General features: G+C 38.7%; 1 protein-coding gene across 1 annotated transcript in view; it reads right to left on the reverse strand.

Annotated features, from left to right (window-relative positions):
• Positions 1 to 1,521: 1,521 nt before the first annotated feature.
• Positions 1,522 to 15,039, reverse strand: part of TRAPPC3L (trafficking protein particle complex subunit 3L) — a 53,211-nt gene continuing 39,693 nt past the window's right edge. The window contains exons 4-5 of the mRNA XM_002817274.4: positions 7,001 to 7,186; positions 1,522 to 3,607 (exon numbers count right to left, since the gene is read on the reverse strand). Coding sequence (XP_002817320.2) covers positions 3,488 to 3,607; positions 7,001 to 7,186 — 306 coding nt within the window. The 3' untranslated portion in view covers positions 1,522 to 3,487. The remainder of the gene's footprint in view (positions 3,608 to 7,000; positions 7,187 to 15,039) is intronic.

Raw genomic sequence — 15,039 nt, forward strand, 5'->3', positions numbered from 1 at the left:
GTTGAAATAAAAATTTTTGGATAATTAAAATAAATGACATATTATTAAAACTAATGTCACCTATTTCTTTTTATTATTTAATATGGCTATAAGAAAATATAAAATTCTATAGGTGGTTCTCATAATTCTAATATATTCAATGCCAAGAGGCACCCCTCCTTCCACGATGAGAAAAACAAGGGATGGGGAACAAGCCTCATCCTGAAGCCATCATCAGTTCCAATACCCAGCATCACTGAGCATACCAGATTAAGCTGTCTTCAGCAGGGTGGGGAACAAAGACTTTGGGCCAAGGGAATTTTGATGGTTGGGTTAGGAGAGAAAGAAGAGGAAGGTGTAGACAGGTAGGAGAATACTTCAAGGCCTGGAATATTTTCAGGATAGCTAGTTAGGTGCTAATTTAAGTGGGAGGGCCTTAGGCATGAATATCTTGGGTTCCTGGGAGGAATGCATATATTATAAATGAGAAAGAGGCAACTGAGCAGAAGATGGAAAAAATCCTAAAAAGAAGCTTTAGAATAGATTGTAGGCAAGAATTCTTATGGAGGCATCAGTTTAAAATACATGACATTGTGATATTCCTTCTAATGTCAGATATCTTCTTCCATCTTCCAGATTCTATTCCTGGTCTTCTGTGGAGCAGGCTTGAAGGTTCTTCCATTGATGCCTCAGCTGTGTGCCAATGACCCTATTTCCTTTATGCCTATTGCAATGTCCTTTTGAAGAGACAGTTGAGTAAGTGGAGAACAAACAATTTCCCTGCAGTGTTCTAAAGTCCAAAAATGTAGAATTTCAGTGGTCATTTATATCGTTTAAACCCATTGGTACAGTTTTAGACCTTTATTGCATCCATCGCCCTGATTTTAAAGGGGTGGGGAAAGAGGGAGATAGAGAGAGAGAGAGAGAGAGACGGGGAGATTATGTGCCTTGCCCAGGATCAGTCACTACTCAGGATCAGCTGAAGCCCCTAGAAACAGAACTGGACAGGGACTCAGAACAGGCTCCTGAATCCTAATTGACATCTATCACGAACATATTACTTATACCAGTTTTATTTATTTTGATTTTTTTTAATTTTTATTTTTTGTGGCTACATAGTAGGTATATATATTTATGGGGTACATGAGATATTTTCATACAGGCATACAATGCATAACAATCACATCGGGTAAACGGGGTATCCATTACCTCAAGCATTTATCTTTTCTGTCACAAACAATCCATTTATAATCTTAATTATTATTAAATGTACAAAAAATTATTATCAACTGTACTTACCCTGTTGCACTGTCAAATACTTGATCTTATTCATTCTTGTACTTTTTTTTTTTAAGACAGGGTCTCACTCTGTTGCCCAGATTGGAGGGCAGTGGCACAATCATGGCTCACTGCAGCCTTAACCTCCTGGCCTTAATCAGTCCTCCCATCTCAGCCTCCTGAGTAGCTGGGACCACAGGTATGCACTATACATATATATATATATATATATATATATATATTTTTTTTTTTTTTTTTTTTTGTAGAGACAGGGGTCTATGTTACCCAAGCTGGTCTCAAACTCCTGAGCTCAAGCAATCCTCCCACTTTGGCAACCCAAAGTGCAGAGATTACAGGCTTGTGCCACCATGCCTGGCCCAGATCTTATTCATTCTATCTAACTATATTTTTGTACCCATTAACCATCTCCACTCCTCTTGAAACTACCCTTCCCAGCCTCTGATATCCATCATTTTACTCTGTATCTCCATGAGTCCAGTTTTAATTTTTAGCTCCTACAAATAAGTGAGAACATGCAAAGTCTGTCTTTCTGTTCTGACATATTTCATTGAACATAATGACCTCTAGTTCCATCCATGTTTTGCAAATGACAGGACCTCATTCTTCTTTATGGCTGAATAGTACTCCATTGTATATATGTACCACGTTTTCTTTATTTCATTAATCTATTGGAGGACACTTAGATTTCTTCCAAATCTTAGCTATCGTCAACAGTGCTGCAATAAACATGGGAGTGCAGATATCTCTTCGATATACTGATTTCCTTTATTTTGGGTATATACCCAGCAGTGGGATTGCTGGATCATATGATCATTCTATTTTTTGTTTTTTGAGGAACCTCCAAACCATTCTCCATAGTGGTTATACTAATTTACATTCCCACCAACAGTGTTACCAGAGTTTCCTCTTCTCCACATCTTTGCAAGCATTCACTATTGCCTGTTTTGGATAAAAGCCACTTTTAACTAGGTTGAGATAATATCTCATTATAGTTTTGATTTGCATTTCTCTGATGACCAATGACGTTCAGCACCTTTTCATATACCTGTTTGCCATTTGTATGTGTATGTCTTCTTTTGAGAAATGTCTATTCAGATCTTTTGCCCATTTTTAATTGGATTATTAATTTTTTCCTACGGAGTTGTTTGAACTCCTTATATATTCTGGTTATTAATAGCACAAGGGTGTCAGATATGGAGTTTACAAATATTTTCTCCAATTCCGCAGGGTGGTATCACACTAATTATAACTTGTACTTGCAATTTGGGCTCTCTGCAGAGCCCAGTAGATTCTGGGCTGCCTTGTAGGCTGCCCTTGTGTGCCAGTGGTCTGGTGAAGATTACTGTGTATTTAATTCATACATTTGAATTTTAAATGTGTTCTGCTCACAAAGAAAACATCCTTTGGAAGATTTTTTAGAGGATGAAAATGATAGTAGAAATTCTAAATTAATAAGCTTTGGGGTAAGAAAGTATTTTCAAAGAATATTATTTATCCTTTATTTTAGAGGTTTCCTGGCCTGACCATCAAGCAATATTTCATGAGAAAAGGAAGGAATTTGGTTGATGCCAGCTATATTAAAACTAAATAAATTAAAATAAGTTAAAATTAAATGTTATTTATAAATGTTTCAAAATTATCATTGAATAAATAGCTTGACTTGGTGATTACAAATCAAGGGTAGCATCAGAAGGCTAAAGCTATAAGCCAAGCTAATACGTGAGAAAATCAAATCATATTTTTTTAGAAATATGGAATTATTTATTTAAGGAACGCAATATACAGTATCTAGAAACTACTGTCTATGTATAGGAAACTCTATGCTACATCATTTCATTCTTTTTTTTTCAGCAAAGAGATAAATACACAACTGTTTGTATTGGTGCTGCTTTTTTTCCCATTACCATACGCGAATGGAATGAACAGCTTCTCCGAGGATGGATAGTGTAAGATGTGGAATTCCTGCCTGCTATCTTGTAAGGAGTTATTTGCATATGAAATTTTGTGGACATGAGATTGAAAATGCGTGATTTATAAGCAAAAGGAAAGAAAAAACCTTTAAACCTTCATGCCCTGCATTTCAAATTTCTGGCTGATTTATAAACCTTTCAAAGCTCGTGCTATGAAGCAATTCAAAATTTCTATGTCTATACATGTTTAGCTAATATTAACCCAACTAGCTGCCCTGTGGCATTTTCCATGCTATTCTTCATTTTTTCCGTCTATATTTTTTCTCGTCTTGCTTTTTTAGAAATATTATTCCTATTTCTGTCACACTGTCACCTTTTAGTCTGTCTTGCAAGAATGTAACATCAGCAGCCAAATGAACCTAGGAAAGAAGAAAAAAACAGGCCTGTGTCATTTAATTAAAAAACAAAAAACTAAATTCTTCTCGGTTTTTTTTTCAGCTTTCTTTACTTTCCTTAAGAAATGACTTTTAAAAAAGCTTGTTCATGGATAAAGGGCCCTTTACTGAGTGTCCTCCAGAGATGGTCCAGCTGTGTGTCAGCTCTGCGGTGTGAATCTGCAAAGAGAAGGGTGGTCCAGGCCAACTAGGATGACTGGGACACCCAGACTCTGCCAAACTTAGCTCAATGTGCAAGGCTGAACTCTGGATCCATCTTTAGAAGAGCACAAATTCCCAGCTTGGAGATAGCCTTGACCCACTGTGCTTAGCCAGCAGAATTTCCAAGAATAAATGGATTCTTAAATGATTGCTCTCAAACAGATTTGCCATGAATCATTCTGTCATTAGCTAAATAACATAATCACTTATCCTAACAACATTTAGCAGTCACTTATGGCTTTGAGAGCTTTGAGAATAATATCAATTAAATGAATTATAGGTATAAAATTAAAGATTGAAATTACAGACATGAATATTTGATACTCAGGCCTTCTTTTTCTCTGTAAGGTATTTCCCATTTCCCAGGCACTGAAGTAAGCAGGGCTTACTTCTTTATTCATTAAAATGTGTCCACATAAGAGCAGCATGATATTGCTGACCTACCCCCAATAGTGTATTTGTTCAGAGTTATTTTGATTTATTGGGAAAAATAAGATAAATAAGTAAAAGCACATAGCAAAAGCAAATAATGTGTGAAAAATGCCCACGTGTAGTGGGCAATTAATTGATGTTTATTGAATCTTACCTGACTCGGTCCCCTCTCTCACTAAGAATTCCTTAGCTAGCCAGCCTCAATTTGTTAAACCATTAGTGTACTAAATTATCTGGCTCATACTGGGCCCGGCCTTGCAATGTCTACCATTTAACAGAGGATGTAGACTGCACTTGGAAATACAGAAGCAACATTCATCCTCAACTTTTTCTTCCATAAGATTTTTTAAGTCTTTGTCAAAATTTAACAGAACATAAATTAACAGGGAGACAATATTGAAGCTATTTGGATATTTGGGGACACATGAGGTCTGATACCAGCTGCCATTCAGCAAATATAATCGACTGCTATTTATGAGAGTGGAAGACATTCTTATCCTATTATTGACTTGGTTTTATGGTTTTTCCCTTTGCCCATAAACGCTTATAAGGCTTTCTCACCCCTTCCTTGATTTCATGGCCACCGACTACAAGACAAGTCTAAAAAGATGCTAGGGTAGAAGCATGGAGAATCTGTGTGAACAATACATTATTTCTATTGTTTTATGCTTTTGGATTAGTTGTTATTCTATTTTCCCCTAATTATCACAAATAATTTAAAATTACATGCATGCCTCATTATTAGGTAGCTCAATACATGGCAAGACTTTGGTTGCTATCTGGTTCCACCATTATTAATAGCTAATCTTCTGGGAAAATGAGACTTTGTTGACTGTTACCTCTTCTTAAGCTGTTGTTGGCTCACCAATCTATGACAGATTGTCTTCTTTTCCTCCACTTTCCCAAAGGAGCTTTTACCAAGGCCCTCCTGGGTCTTTTGGTTCCTAAATGTTGTGAATATTTTTCAGGTCCGGTTTAACTTAGACTCTTTGCTTTACTTGTTCTTATTAATCACTCTGTCTTCTTGAAATGATCTCCTCTTGTTTCTATGACTCCTTCTTTTCCTACCTCTGATTTCTCTTTCTTGGTATCCTTTTCAGCCTTTGTGCCCTCTGTTTAACCTACTTATTATATTTTATTGCTTCCTACGGTTCTGTTACTCCCTTTTCTTCTTGCTCTACAGACTCTGCCTAGGCATTCTTTTCCAATTCTAATGCTTCTTCAATCCACATCTCTCTGTGAGCTCCAGACAGGGATAAACAACCGCTTGCTGGATAGCCTCACTTGAGTGTGTTAAACACCTCAACTCCAGCAGGCTCAAAATCGAACTCCTCACTTTGTCTCTACCAAGCCCAGATGTTCTCCTCTTGGTTTTGTTCCTCTTGGTTTAATAGTACAACCATCTCTACAGGTTGCTCAGAAACTTACAAATCATTCTTGAATCTTTTTCTCAATTTCATTCCTTTCAGCCAGTTCATAACCTAGTCTTATCTGTTCCATCTTTTTGATGTTGTTGAAATGATCCTCTCCCCATTCCTGCAGTCAGGGCTTTGTTCTCATTTTACCTGAGGTTACCATCATAACTTCCAAAGTGCCCTAATCCTTTCCTTCAGCATTGTTCCCTCTGATATACTTTCATTTGGTCGATAAAGAAACGAAATTCCTAAAACACAAATTTCAAAATATTATTCTACTGTTTATAAACCTATATTGATTTCTGTTGCTTTCAATATAAAAATCTGAATTTCCAAGCTTGTCATATGAATCCCTTTTCTTAAAATCAGGCTTCTGTAAAGAATTTAAGCCTCCTTTCTCATGAAAATCTGTCTCTCAATTTATATGTCAGTCATAGTGAACTAATTCAAGTTCCTTGTTCCTTCAGTGAAACACTCTTTTTGTACCTTTGGACATGCTGATTCTTCTACCTGTTATATTATTTTTCTCCTGCTCCTCTTACCCAAGGCTTTTATCTAACTCCTATTTTTCCTTCAAAAGCCAGTTTAGAGTTTCCTTAGGAAGTCTACAAGTTTTCCTGCCACAGGTCCTCTCATAGCCTTAATTATACTTCTATGTACATCTGACTTTTCCATTAGACAGAAGATTCTTTAAAGACAGCAACTATGTCTTGTTCATCTGTGTATACTCAGTGCCTGACACTTAGCAGATACTAATAACTGTTCAGTTAAACCAATGAATAATTCAGGTGTAAAATCCAGCCTCCACAATGGCCAATGATCCCTGCCTCCTGTTATTCACACCCTCAGGTAGCACCCTCCTACATGGCACCAGGGTTGGCAGCATAAGTGGCCATGTTGTGATTAGATCTACAAAGAGGTCCATGTGGCCATGAACTTCATGAAGCCTCCTGCCAACTGCCAGCAAGGCACTGGGGCTGTGTGAGTGAGCTTGGAAGTAGATTCTCCAGCCTCAGTCAAGCTGCCAGAGGTTGCAGCCCTGGCCAGCAGCCTGCCTGCATGTGTATTATGCCATGAAAGACTCTGAATGACAACCACTTAGCTAAGCTGCTCCCAGATTTCTGATCCTCAGAAACTGCGTGAGATAATAAATGTTTGTTTTTTTAAGCTGTTACATTTTGGGGGTAATTTGTAACACACCATTAGATAACCAATATACCCAGCAAAATGAATTATGTATATTGGTTATCTTATTTTAGTCTTAGAAGGACTGAGATTCTTCGTTCATTCTTCGCTTATTCAACCTTACCATTTCCAAGGCACCTCTGATAATCCCACAGAGCAAGTTACAGTAGCACAGAGAAGATCGCCCAGCAGGGAGCTCTTCCACAAACTCCACCAGAGGATTCTTGTCTAGAATCAGGGAAAATTCATTTTTGCTTGAATTGTTACAGGTCACACTTGGTGTAATTCCCAGGTACATCTTGAAAGCAACCTGATAAGAAGAAAACAAAATTACTAAAACTTGGTCTAGAACAAATAACTACTAGCAGACTAAACAAATACCCGGTTCTAGGCATTGCAGCACAATGGTTAAGCACATGGAGTCTATAGTCAGGAAGTCCGGCTTCACCCTTAGCTTTGCAATTTATTGATCCTATGATGTGAAATTTTAAAATATTTTTACTTGTGAGTCACTTCCAAGATTGCCAAATAGGAACAGCTCCAGTCTATAGCTCCCAGCGAGATCAATGGAGAAGATGGGTGATTTCTGCATTTCCAACTGAGGTACCTGGTTCATCTCATTGGGACTGGTTGGACAGTGGGTGCAGCCCATGGAGAGTGAGCTGAAGCAGGGCGGGTCATCGCCTCACGTGGGAAGCACAAGGGATCAGGGAATTTCCCTTTCCTAGCCAAGGGAAGCCATGAGTAACTGTACTTGGAGGAACTGTATACTTCTGCCTGAATACTGAGCTTTTCTCACAGTCTTTGCATCTGCAGAAACAGGAGATTCCCTCCCGAGCCTGTGCCTGGCTCAGCAGGTCCCATGCCAATGGAGCCTTGCTCACTGCTAGCACAGAAGCCTGAGATCGACCTGAGATGCTGAAGCTTGGCGGGGGGAGGGGTGTCTGCCATTGCTGAGGTTTGAGTAGGAGTTTCTATGCTCACAGTGTAAACAAAGAGGCAGGGAAGCTTGAACTGGGTGGAGCCCACCACAGCTCAGCAAGGCCTACCGCCTCCTTAGATTCCACCTCTGGGGGCAGGGCATATCTGAACAAAAGTCAGCAGAAAACATCTGCAGACTTAAACGTTCCTGCCTGACAGCTCTGAAGAGAGCAGTGGTTCTCTCAGCATGGTGTTCAAGCTCCGATAACAGAGAGACTGCCTCCTCAAGTGGGCCCCTGACCCCCATGTAGCCTGACTGGGAGACACCTCCCCATAGGAGCTGACAGACACCTCATACAGGCAGGTGCCCCTCTGGGACAAAGCTTCCAGAGGAAGGATCAGGCAGCAATATCTGCTGTTCTGCAGCCTCCGCTGGTGATACCCAGGCAAACAGAGTCTTGAGTGGACCTCCAGAAAACTCCAACAGACCTGCAGCTGAGAGGCCTGTCTGTTAGAAGGAAAACTAACAAACAGAAAGGAATAGTATCAACATCAACAAAAAGGACATCCACACCAAACCCCATCCATAGGTCACCAACATCAAAGACCAAAGGTAGATAAAACCACAAACATGGGGAGAAACCAGAGCAGAAAAGCTGAAAATTCCAAAAACCAGAACACCTCTTCTCCTCCAAAGGAACACAACTCTTTGCCAGCAAGGGAACAAAACTGGATGGAGAATGAATTTGACAAGTTGACAGAAGTAGCCTTCAGAGGTCAGTAATAACAAACTTCTCCGAGCTAAAGAAGCACATTCTAATCCATTGCAAGGAAGCTAAAAACCTTGAAAAAAGGTTAGATGAATGGCTAACTAGAATAACCAGTGTAGAGAAGAGCTTAAATGACCTGATGGAGCTGAAAACCACAGTACAAGAACTTCATGAAGCATGCACAAGCTTCAATAGCCGATTCGATCAAATGGAAAAAAGGATATCAGTGACTGAAGATCAAATTAATGAAATAAAGTGAGAAGGCAAGATTAGAGAAAAAAGAGTGAAAAGAAATGAACAAAGCCTCCAAGAAACATGGGACTATGTGAAAAGACCAAATCTACATCTAATTGGTGTACTTGAAAGTGATGGGGAGAATGGAACCAAGTTAGAAAACACTCTTCAGGATATTATCCAGGAGAAATTCCCCAACCTAGCAAGGCAGGTCAACATTCAAATTCGGGAAATACAGAGAACACCACAAAGATACTCCTTGAGAAGATCAACCCCAAGACACATAATTGTCAGATTCACCAAGGTTGAAATGAAGGAAAAAATGTTAAGGGCAGCCAGAGAGAAAGGTTGGGTTACCCACAAAGGGAAGCCCATCAGACTAACAGCAGATTTCTTGGCAGAAACACTACAAGCCAGAAGAGAGTGGGGGCCAATATTCAACATTCCTAAAGAAAAGGATTTTCAACACAGAATTTCATATCCAGCCAAATGAAGCTTCATAAGTGAAGGAGAAATAAAATCCTTTTCAGACAAGCAAATGCTGAGAGATTTTGTCACCACCAGGCCTGCCTTACAAGAGCTCCTGAAGGAAGCACTAAACGTGGAAACAACAACCAATACCAGCCACTGCAAAAACATGCCAAAATGTAAAGACCATTGACACTATGAAGAAACTGCATCAACTACTGGGCAATAACCAGCTAGCATCATAATGACAGGATAAAATTCACTCATAACAATATTAACCTTAAATATAATGGGCTAAATGTCCCGATTAAAAGACACAGACTGGCAAATTGGATAAACAGTCAAGACCCATCAGTGTGCTGTATTCAGGAGACCCATCTCATGTGCAAAGACACACAGAGGCTCAAAATAAAGAGATGGAGGAAGATCTACTAAGCAAATGGAAAGAAAAAAAAAAGTAGGCATTGCCATCCTGATCTCTGATAAAACAGACTTTAAACCAATAAAGATCAAAAGAGACAAAGAAAGCCATTACATAATGGTAAAGGGATCAATTCAACAAGAAGAGCTAACTATCCTAAATATATGTGCACCCAATACAGGAGCACCCAGATTCATAAAGCAAGTTCTTAGAGACCTACAAAGAGACTTAGACTCCCACACAATAATAATGGAAGACTTTAACACCTCACTGTCAATATTAGACAGATCAACAAGACAGAAAATTAACAAGCATATCCAGGACTTGAACTCAGCTTTGGACCCAGTAGACCTAATAGACATCTATAGAACTCTCCACCCCAAATCAACAGAAACACATTCTTCTCAGCACCACATCGCACTTATTCTAACATTGACCACATAATTGGAAGTAAAACCCTCCTCAGCAAATGTAAAAGAACAGAAATTATAACAAACTGTCTCTCAGACCACAGTGCAATCAAATTAGAACTCAGGAGTAAAAAACTCACTTAAAACTGCACAACTACATGGAAACTGAACAATCTGCTCCAATGACTACTGTGTAAATAACAAAATGAAGGCAGAAATAAAGATGTTCTTGGAAACCAATGAGAACAAAGACACAATGTACCAGAACCTCCGGGACACATTTAAAGCAGTGTGTAGAGGGAAATTTATAGCACTAAATGCCCACGAGACAAAGCAGGAAAGATCTAAAATTAACACCCTAACATCACAATTTAAAGAACTAGAGAAACAAGAGCAAAGAAACTCAAAAGCTAGCAGAAGACAAGAAGTAACTAAGATCAAAGCAGAACTGAAGGAGATAGAGACACACACAAAAAAAACCCTTCAAAAAATCAATGAATCCAGGAGCTGTTTTTTTGAAAAGATCAACAAAATAGATCTACCACTAGCACGACTAATAAAGAAGAAAAAAGAGAATCATCAAATAGACACAATAAAAAATGATAAAGGGGGATATCACCACCAATCCCACAGAAATACAGACTACCATCAGAGAATACTATAAACACCTCTATGCAAATAAACTAGAAACTCTAGAAGAAATGGATAAATTCCTGGACACATACACCCTCCCAAGACTTAGCCAGGAAGCAGTTGAATCTCTGAATAGACTAATAACAGGTTCTGAAATTGAGGCAATAATTAATAGCCTACTAACCAAAAAAAGTCCAGGATCAGATGGATTCACAGCCAAATTCTACCCAGAGGTACAAAAAGAAGCTGGTACTATTCCTTCTGAAACTATTCCAATCAACAGAAAGAGGGAATCCTCCCTAACTCACTTTATGAAGCCAGCCTCATCCTGATACCAAAGCCTGGCAGAGACACAACAAAAAAGAGAATTTTAGGCCAATATCCCTGATGAACATCAATGCAAAAATCCTCAATAAACTACTGGCAAACCGAATCCAGCAGCACATCAAAAAGCTTATCCACCACCATCAAGTCAGCTTCATCCCTGGGATGCAAGGCTGGTTAAACATATGTAATCCATCACATAAACAGAACCAAAGATGAAAACCACATGATTATCTCAATAGATGCAGAAAAGGCCTTCAACAAAATTCAACAGCCCTTCATGCTAAAAACTCTCAATAAACTAGGTATTGATGGAACATATCTCAAAATAATAAGAGCTATTTAGGACAAACCCACCGCCAATATCATATTGAATGGGCAAAAACTGGAAGCATTCCCTTTGAAAATTGGCACAAGACAAGGATGCCCTCTCTCACCACTCCTATTCAACATAGTATTGGAAGTTCTGGCCAGGACAATCAGGCAAGAGAAAGAAATAAAGAGTATTCAATTAGGAAAAGAGGAAGTCAAATTGTCTCTGTTTGCAGATGACATGATTGTATATTTAGAAAACTCCATCGTCTCAGCCCCAAATCTCCTTAAGCTGATAAGCAACTTCAGCAAAGTCTCAGCATACAAAATCAATGTGCAAAAATCACAAGCATTCTTATACACCAATAACAGACAGAGAGCCAAATCATGAGGGAACTCCCATTCACAATTCCTACAAAGAGAATAAAATACCTAGGAATCCAACTTACAAGGGATGTGAAGGATCTTTTCAAGGAGAATTACAAACCACTGCTCAAGTAAATAAGAGAGGACACAAACAAATGGAAAAACATTCCATGCTCATGGATAGAAGGAATCAATATCATGAAAATGGCCATACTGCCCAAGGTAATTTATAGATTCAATGCCATCCCCATCAAGCTACAAATGACTTTCTTCGCAGAACTGGAAAAAACTACTTTAGATTTCATATGGAATCAAAAAAGAGCCTGCATAGCCAAGACAATCCTAAGCAAAAAGAACAAAGCTGGAGGCATCACGTTACCTGACTTCAAACTATACTACAAGGTTACAGTAACCAAAACAGCATGGTACTGGTACCAAAACAGATATATAGACCAATGGAACAGAACACAGGCATCAGAAATAACACCACACCTCTACAACCATCTGATCTTAGACAAACCTGACGAAAACAAGAAATAGGGAAAGGATTCCCTGTTTAATAAATAGTGCTGGGAAAACTGGCTAGCCGTATGTAGAAAGCTGAAACTGGATCCCTTCCTTACACCTTATACCAAAACTAACTCAAGATGGATTAAAGACTTAAATGTAAAACCTAAAACCATGAAAATCCTAGAAGAAAACCTAGGTAATACCATTCAGGACATAGGCATGGGCAAAGACTTCATGACTAAAACACCAAAAGCAATGACAACAAAAGCCAAAATAAACAAATGGGATCTAATTAAACTAAAGAGCTTCTGCGCAGCAAAAGAAACTATTGTCAGACTGAGCAGGCAACCTACAGAATGGCAGAAAATTTTTGCAATCTACCCATCTGACAAAGGGTTAATATCCAGAGTCTACAAAGAACTTAAACAAATGTACAAGGAAAAAACAACCCCATCAAAAAGTGGGCAAAGAATATGAACAGAGACTTCTCAAAAGAAGACATTTATGCAGCCAACAGACATGAAAAAATGCCCATCATCACTGTTCATCAGAGAAATGCAAATCAAAACCACAAGGAAATACCATCTCTTGCCAGTTAGAATGGCGATCATCAAAAAGTCAGGAAACAACAGATGCTGGAGAGGATGTGGAGAAGTAGGAACACTTTTACACTGTTGATGGGAGTGTAAATTAGTTCAACAATTGTGGAAGACAGTGTGGTGATTCCTCAGTGATCTAGAACTAGAAATACCATTTGACCCAGCGATCCCATTACTGGGTATATATGCAAAGGATTATAAATCATGCTACTGTAAAGACACATGCACATGTATGTTTATTATGGCACTATTCACAATAGCAAAGACTTGGAACCAACCCAAACGTCCATCAATGATAGACTGGATAAAGAAAATGTGGCACATATGCACCATGGAATACCACACAGCCATAAAAAAGGATGAGTTCATGTCATTTGCAGGGACATGGATGAAGCTGGAAACCGTCATTCTCAACAAGATATCACAAGGACAGAGAACCAAACACTGCATGTTCTCACTCCTAAGTGGGAGTTGAACAATGAGAACACATGGATACATGTAGGGGAGCATCACACACCAGGACCTGTCGGGTTAGGGGGCTGTGGGAGGGATAGCTTTAGGAGAAATACCTAATGTAAATGATGAGGTGATGGGTGTACCAAACCATCATGGCACAGGTATACCTATGTAACAAACCTGCACGTTGTGCACATGTACCCTAGAACTTAAAGTATAAAAATAAATAAATAAATAAATAAATAAATAAAAATAAATACTATTTTTACTTGTATAGAATATTGTAAGAGGCTAATTTTCTGTGGAAATAATATGGTTTGTAAAAAATTACATTAAATCATTATTTTCAAAATCTTTTTAAAAGATATATATCCTTTAGGGGAGTAAGAAATTAAAATATTATTAATCATCAACATATCAGCTGATATTTGTCACACTGATACTAGCAAAGTATAAAACCCTGGACTAGAAGGGACCCAGGACACATTTGCCACAACAGTGTGGTGACAGTCAAAGAGAGGATGCTAGGGGCAGATTAGACCCAAGAATACATTTTGGGAAGTGGAGGGAACAATTTTGGAGTAGCTGGCCATTATCTGTGGTCTCAGTTACCTGTGGTCAAGATAATTTGAAAATGTTAGATAGAAAATTCTAGAAGTATATAATTCATAAGTTTTAAATTGTGCTTCTGAGCAGTGTGATGAAACCTCTCACTGTCCCTACTCCATACTGCCCAGAACGTGAATCATCCCTTTGTTCATTATATTCACACTGTTTATGCTATGACCTGCCCATGGGTCACTTGTTAACTGCCTCAGTTAGCAGATTTTAAAAAAACATAATATATATGGGTTTGGTACTGTCTGCAGTTTGGGGGTCTTGGTTGCAGGTATCCCCTGTGGGTCTTGGTTGCAGGTATCCCCTAATGGGGATCTTGGTAGCAGGTATCCCCTGTGGGTAACAGGGGACTATACTACTATCGGAGACAAGTCTCTAAGGAGCAAGTGGTAGTGGTGGGAGGTGCATAAATGAATTATTAAGTAACTTCGCAAAACCATCTGCTGTTTTACAGTGCTTGAAGAATTTTACAACGTGGAAATGGAAGAAATCTTGCAGACTGTGTCTTTTAAGGCCTTAGTTTCAAAAATAAGTAAACTGGTGTTCAGAGAAGTCAAATGACACTGCCAAGACCATGCTATAACTTAATTCCTTGGCTCCTAGTCCAAGGCAATTTCTTTTCACAAAACACACAGGCCTGGACTTTGAAGTTTATTAACGAAGTTTTGTCAACTTGATATGTTGCCATCTTTCAAGTGCAGAAATTAATTAATTTTTAAAATTAAGAGCTGTGTAGGAGAGAAATGGAAGCAATTTTCTTAAATTACTTATAATCAGAAGGACTAGGAGATTCCTTATTCATTCTTCATTTATTCAACAGACACTTCTTGAGCACTGCCAGTCTGACACAGTACCTGGCACACAGTGGGAGTTCAATAGCCATTTGCAAGACAAATTATAGAATGGGCATCTATTGACTGAATGTTTGCCAGGTAGACAAGACTAGGGGTCTGGAGGGAAGTGACAAACACATTCTAGGTAGTGGGAACATGTCATGAGCATAAAATACCATGATGGGATTCAGGGAAGCTCTACATCTATCAACTTGTGAGCAGTTGTGAGCCCCAAAGGTGTGAACTGGCTAATGGAGAATTCAATTTCAGTTTTAGAGGGATCCTTTT

This window comes from Pongo abelii, chromosome 5 (assembly GCF_028885655.2).
Source record: "Pongo abelii isolate AG06213 chromosome 5, NHGRI_mPonAbe1-v2.0_pri, whole genome shotgun sequence".
Taxonomy (NCBI): Eukaryota; Metazoa; Chordata; class Mammalia; order Primates; family Hominidae; genus Pongo; species Pongo abelii.